Raw genomic sequence first — 6,965 nt, 5'->3', positions numbered from 1 at the left:
GTAGAAAGATGGTAGACTAGAGATACAGAATGAAGCATACATTTTCACATGTGAACAATATATTTTGAACCATGTGCGATACCAAAGACTGGTGGTAAGATAATTTTTTTCTGGGTTTTCCATAGCTGTGGCTGCTAAAGAAGTGGTGTTCGATTGCCAGCATACCACCCATAAGAATTGCTTTTCTGGATGATGGTGTGGGAGGCTAAATTGATAGCAACATTGCTGGGAAACTTGACCAAATTGGATTAAAATGTAAATGAGAAATATTTAGTTAACTAAATAAAAATACAATAAAACATAATAATATCACATTTAAGGTTATATCAATAGGCAGCATACAGAAATTATTATGTATGGATTAGTGAACCCTGTTTCTATTTGAATTTAATACCACTGGTCTAGGGGATACTGCTATTCCCAGGGTTCTTAACTTATCTGCCCAATTGTTGCAGTTGGTCAGTAGTTGCTGTTTGTGGTAACAGGAAATTTAGGATGCTTTTCTACAACTGTGGTTCCCCTATGTGGCACAGTGAATATAGTACCAGGACTAAAGTCCACTTTTGTGAGTTCAAATCTGATTTGAGACACTTATGAGAATCCTCTTTACAATCTGTGACTAAAGGTCACACATCCAGAATTTGCTGGAGGACTTCCAAACAGGTGTTTGGAATTTACTACTTGCTCCACAGGGCAGAAGTAAAAACAATGGTAAATGAGAGATACATAGAAATGTAATAATAAAGATCAGGACTAGAGTTTAATAAATTAAAAAAGAGGGTCAGTAATCAAAGTTAAAGCTAAATTTCATTTGATCAAAAGAGAAAAATATGGAGACTTCACTCTATACCAGCCAATATTGTTTTGGACTATTTAAAATAACTAGGCAGTATAAGGTTGGAATATTACCATGGTATAGGAAATAATGAGTTGATGAATTAAAAAAAATATGGAAATACAAAAATATAGAAAAAATATGGAATTATTATGAAGGACGATGTCCACTTTCAGAGAAACAGGACAAACAAGCATAGTACAGTCCTATATAGATGCATATGAATGTATATGTGTATGATTACAGATATCTATGTATGTGTGTATCTGCACATTGTAATCTGGGGCAGGGGAGAAGAGGGGTAAAAAGTAAAAAATACATAGTAAAGCACAACAACAACAACAAAAAGTGTAAGGAAGCAAAGAAAAGATGAGCAGCTTGTAGTTTTTGTTATATAGAATTTTTGAAAATGAAATTTGTTGCTTTGTAGTTTGAAACTTCTTGTGTTCTGCTGTGCACATGACAAGATTTTTTTTCTTTTTTATTTTGTACTTAACTTTTAAATAAAAAAAAATTTAATGATCAAAGTTTCAATGAGGCAAATTTAAGCTTGACATAAGTCAAATTCTCCCTAAAAGCAAGATGAAACAGTGAATGTAGCGCTGAACCTGCATTTCAGTTATATAAACGTTCAATATTATTAATTTTTAATATGTTGACAATGATTTCAACATAATTTGTTTCTTTTGTCATTCTATTTTATTTTAAAACATATTTTATATGTTTTATTTTATTTTTTAAATTTTATCTTATTTTATTTTAAAACATCATTGGCCAGACTTCCAAAGGCATCAACATACAAAATAAGTCCTCCTGATCTATATCTGTGATCTTATAATCTGTTAAATACAGATGGACTTAGAAATCTCTTCCTCCTTTTAAATCTTAGACTCCTTTGAAATCTCTTCTAGATCTCCACTTTGAAATCCTATAGCCTATGAAATCGCTTCCAGATCTCATATTTTGTTACTGTGTAGTCTCTTATTTTTAAATGCTATATTCCCACGAAATCTCTTCCAGATCTAATATTCTGTGACTGAGTGGTCTCCTCCTATGTTTAAATCCTATATCCTTATGAAATCTCTTCCAGACTAGCATTCTGTGGCTGTATGGTCTCCTATTTTTAAGTACGATATCCTATGAAATCTTTTCTAGATCTAATATTCGGTGACTGTATTTCAAACGCTCGCAGCGTCCCGCCCAGAGGAGGGAAGAGCATCTTGGAGGACTCATCCTTAGCTTTTACAGCCCAACCATAGAGTTCTGTTGCTATCTAGCCCCACCTCTACGACCTTCATTTCCGGCCTGGGCGCAGAAAGCGCGCGTGCGCACGAGTTTCTTTCCTCTCCGAGCTCCGGCCCTACGGCTGTCGACATGGTAAGTTTCTCCTCCGCCCTAGGCCTCCCTCCATCCGCCCCAATCTACCCCACTCCTGGGCCCCTTCTGATCCAGAATATCCCCGTCCTCCTTCTCAGTCCCCTGCCTTACTAGCGTTACCCCAGCCCGGCCCTCTGCCGCCGCGGTGGCCTTTGCCCAGGGTTCGGGCCCAGGGAGCTGCGCGCGGCCTGCTCTGGCTGCGCGACTGCGCCTGCGCCCCCGGGAGGCGCCTACGCGGAGGCCCCTTCCCCGGCTGGGCTTGGGGGTTGCGGGAGGATGGGAACCGGTAACGGGCAGTGGGGAGGCCCAGGAGAGTGAAGGAGGAGGAAGGAAGCCCCGGCCTTAGTGCCCCCCCCGCTACGACCACGCTAGCCATAGGGCCGGTGTGCAGCCGGCCTGGAAGCACCCATTAGACGCCTGCTGTTTGCGAGGAGCTGAGTTAGGCGTTTCGGAGGACTGAGTGGAGTCAGGCAAGGCCTCTGACTGTCAGCCTCGGTTTCCTCATCTGGAAAGTGAGAAAGAAATGGCAAAACTGTTCCAGCTTATTTACGAAGAAAACCCTAATTGGGAACGGGAAGAGTTAGGCATGAGTGAAGGAAAAAAAGCGTGTGATAATGGCACCAACACCCCCTCCCCCCCTCCCAGTTGTTAGGATCAAATGAGATGATATTTGTAAAAAAGTTGGGCAGGGGTTGGAGGGGAAAGGGAGAAAATCCCCCTTTTCTAGGAGTTCGTGGGCTAGATCACGTGCAACCAATGTAAGGGAGATTGTATAAGTTAACTGAGTTGGTAACGGAGCGCTTAGAAAAAGTCTATTGCCAAATTCCTTCGAGTTTCGGCAGAATTCTTTTCCAGGTTCCTTTTGTACTCTGTGCTAATTTAATGTGTACAAAATGCATTGGACCCTCTGTAAGGGATGGCATTTGATTTCATCTGTATTTGTAAGTTCCTGGAGAGCAAGAACTGTTTTGTATCCTAGTACCAAGTCTAGCAGTTGGATAACAGTAATATTGATTATTGATTACATTACCTCTCTTCCTGTACAGAGTTCTGTCTTTGTAAGGGTTATCTGCGGTCATTGAGGTCGGATTAGGTCTTTACTGACTGACCCCCTCCATTCTTACTTTGGTCTGTATCATGCTTTGTTCTGTAATTGAAGTAATACCCAGCATTTATTATAATGCTTTAAAGTTTATAAAACTTACTATAAATACATTTGATTCTTAGGGCAAGGAGGTGCTATAATCTCCATTATATTGAAGAGATTGAGCCTGACAGATGAGGTGACCTGCCCAGAGTCTCTTCCATTTAAAGTGCTTGAAGCTGGCTTTGACCTCAGGGCTTCCTGACTTCAAATGCATCGTTTTATTTGCTGTGATACTTAGAAACCCTTTCCTGGTCAATTTGGTTCTCAACACCAGATGACAAGGAATTGTTGAATTTTCTTGATTTCATTTAGTTATAAACTTCTTGAAGACAGAAATGTTCATTTAAAAAGGTTCAGTGCTTAAATCTTCTTACAATTGTACCATCACAGGCTAAACGTACCAAGAAGGTCGGAATTGTTGGTAAATATGGAACACGTTACGGTGCGTCCCTCAGAAAAATGGTGAAGAAAATTGAAATTAGCCAGCATGCCAAGTATACCTGCTCCTTCTGTGGCAAGGTAAGGGATAGGGACTGATTTTAGAACTTCACTCATCACCCATAGTATTGTTTTCTGCCCTCTTGCTCCCTCCCTTTTTTTGTTTGTTTGTTTGTTTTAGTCATTAAAACTAACCTTTTAAAGTTAAATGCCTTCTTTGTGCCTCTCCTTGTACTAAGCCCTAGGGATAGAAAAAAAGACTAAACAGTCCTTGTCTTCAAGGGAGTTTGAATCCTTAAGTGGAGAAAATAAGAATTTGAGGTTCACTAATCACCTGGCTTTTTGATAAAAACCTTGATTAGAAGGGGAAGGGGAGGAGCACATAGGGCTGGAGTCCCTGAGCAAAGGTGATGAAATGGGAGATGGAACATGAAACATAAAGGGGAAAGAACAAATAGCCACTGTTGTTTTTTCCTACTATAGAACTCTTAGTTGTCAAGTGTGAAATGTGAGGCAGTTTACAAGTTTACCCTTCTAAAATTCCAGCTGTCCTTGTCTAATTGTGGCCTTAAGCAGTCTTAATAAAGATGCTCCCTGCCTAAAAGTTGTTGAAAGTGATTACATAAATATAACTGTTAGGAATGAAGCTAAATTTACAGTTATTAAAGGTTTAAGTGGAAAATGGCAAAAATTTTTGAAAGAAGTCATAATAAACTTTTGTTAACTAGAAGTTTTTAATACTTTGGGGAGAAGCATTCTAAAGGAGAGGATGTGATATTATTGCCCAGAACTGAGCATTACATCTGACAGTTTCTAGAGAGCTGAAACAATGAAGCTCCTTGTGTTCTGTAAGGATGCCTTTGGGTTAGTTCATGTGGGAAATGTCTTTTTTTATAGACCAAAATGAAGAGACGGGCCGTGGGTATCTGGCATTGTGGATCCTGTATGAAAACAGTAGCTGGTGGTGCATGGACCTACAAGTAAGTCAGTTGCCCAGGGTGGGTGGGTGCAAGGAGCAGAACTAAAAAGCTTAAGTCCAGTTCTGATGCCCACAGAAGTCATTTATGCCTACAATGTTCCATGACAGGTTATGATGCCAGCAGTCAGATAATGTTTTTCTGAGGTGGTACTCACAACTCAAAACACATACCTATACATATACAGGTATTGGTCCCTGCCAGGAAGGATGTTGCCTTTGTGAATGTAACGAGATAAATTGTGCAGAGCTATAGATGGAGAAGCTGTAGGACAATTTGCATGGGTCCGAATAGGGGGTTCCTTTGGAAATTGTTGGTATATTAAGCCTTTGTACAGGCTGTCTCTCATGTCTGCAGGGCACTTCCTCCCCCACCTCACCATGCAGGTTACATGAGACCCTTCTTGATTTCTGTACTTAGTCTGAAATTACCTTTATTTCCATAGAATATTGTTTGTATATATTTAAATGTGTACATGGTGTATTTCATGGAATATTAGCTCAACCCCAGTGAGTCAATTCTTATCACATCCAGATTTTGCTGGTGGTTTTGTTAACTTGTAAAACATTTCTGAAGATTCATCATTGATCATAATTTAATGATTTGGAGAAATTTGGAGAGGGACTCCATTTTTGAATGGAAAGGAAAAGAGGAAAGGTGCTCCCTCTACTGGTTACATTGCTTGGAAAAGAACACTAGAGATAAGTTTTATTCCTATTAAAGCAAAGTCCTAGATAAGTATGACATGTCATTTAAACTGCAAAATCTTAATTCTGACCATTTTTTAATTGGAAATAAAATTGCCAACTTATTACATACTTATGGAACGTTTGGTGGCTGAAGGAGCAGTATGACAAGTATCTTGAGGATGAGTAAATAACGAAGGTGAATTTGAGTTGTTTTAAAATATTTTCAGAAGGGCAGTTACTTAGGGTAGTGGATAGAGCACCAGCCTTGAAGTGAAGAGGACCCGAGTTCAAATCTGCCTCAGTCACTTAACACTTCCTAGGTGTGTGACCCTGGGCAAGTCTCTTAACCCCAATTGCCTCAGTGGAAAAAATATATTCAGAAACATTCGACATGTTTTTGTTTCTTTCCCAGATTAGAGTTGAAGCTGTCTAAGCTGTTAGCTGAGCCACAGTAAGGCTAATAGTGTATAAGAAATGAAGTCTTCCTTATTGAAGTGTTCAAAAAAAATTTTTTTTTCCAAATGAAAAAGTGATTGCTAATCCCATGAATAACAACTCTTGCTTCTTCCTCTTTTGTATGTAGACTTGTTTCCTGAGCTCTCTTCATTCCAATTTGCCATTCTCTATTCTGGACTAATAAATCAAGATGCCCAGGATTTTTTAAATTGTGCAGAAATTAGCAAAATTTGAGTTGCAAATGTGAAAGCTTTTTGTGACTGCTGAGCACTAGAAATTTTTTTAAACTCTGGGAATGGACCTGTCCCACTTCTGTACAATTCTCAGCATTCATATGTATTCAACACAGGAAGACATTTAGCCTTGGTCACTACAATAGGATCAAAATGCAAATGAATTGCATTTACAAGGTGCTGTTTAAAAAGTCAAAATTGGTATAATAAAGTGTTTTAAGGTAGGCTCTATCACAGTGCCATTTCATTGTTATCTCATAAAATTGGTGTGTCTCTTACTTTCTACTTTTCTACCTATTTTGCTTTTTTTTTTTTTTTTCCCTCTGCTGGCATCCAAATCATCAGAAACAGTAGTAATAGAGGCTGTATAGTCAAGCTTTTATTTTCTGCAAGATTTAAAGAAGAAGCCTCCCAGAATTGATTGTTTGTGAATGTAATTTTGCATGTCCCATTAGAAAATCCTAGAAGAAGTTTTAACATTAAGATGAAACTTAAGAAAGACAGAATTTCTTGCATTTGAAGAAATTTTTAGTTGGGATTTCATAATCTTTCTCGTGTTAAACAAGGAAAGTTGGAAAATCTTACTTTGTTGCTTTTCTTTCCAGTACCACCTCTGCAGTCACAGTCAAATCTGCCATCAGAAGATTGAAGGAATTGAAAGACCAGTAAAATCTTTATCAAATATCTGTAGCCCATACTCCAACAATAAATGGGTTAATTTATGGAATAACATTTGGTTTCTTTGATTCATAATTGGCTTGCAAACAGTTGGTCATACAGGATGTGTGTTTAAAAACTGGGCTAGAAGGTGGT

General features: G+C 38.7%; 1 protein-coding gene across 1 annotated transcript; it reads left to right on the top strand.

The window, feature by feature from the left end:
• Window positions 1-2,083: 2,083 nt before the first annotated feature.
• RPL37A (ribosomal protein L37a) lies at window positions 2,084-6,884 on the top strand. Its single transcript, XM_051983577.1, has 4 exons — window positions 2,084-2,212; window positions 3,750-3,878; window positions 4,695-4,777; window positions 6,758-6,884. The coding sequence occupies exons 1-4, from the start codon at window positions 2,210-2,212 to the stop codon at window positions 6,819-6,821; spliced, it is 279 nt and encodes a 92-aa protein (XP_051839537.1). The 5' UTR covers window positions 2,084-2,209; the 3' UTR covers window positions 6,822-6,884.
• The last annotated feature ends 81 nt before the right edge of the window (window positions 6,885-6,965 follow it).

The sequence above is a fragment of the Antechinus flavipes genome, chromosome 3, assembly GCF_016432865.1.
Source record: "Antechinus flavipes isolate AdamAnt ecotype Samford, QLD, Australia chromosome 3, AdamAnt_v2, whole genome shotgun sequence".
NCBI lineage: Eukaryota > Metazoa > Chordata > Mammalia > Dasyuromorphia > Dasyuridae > Antechinus > Antechinus flavipes.
The sequence above is the reverse complement of the archived record's forward strand: the minus strand, read 5'-3'. Positions and strand labels throughout refer to the sequence as shown.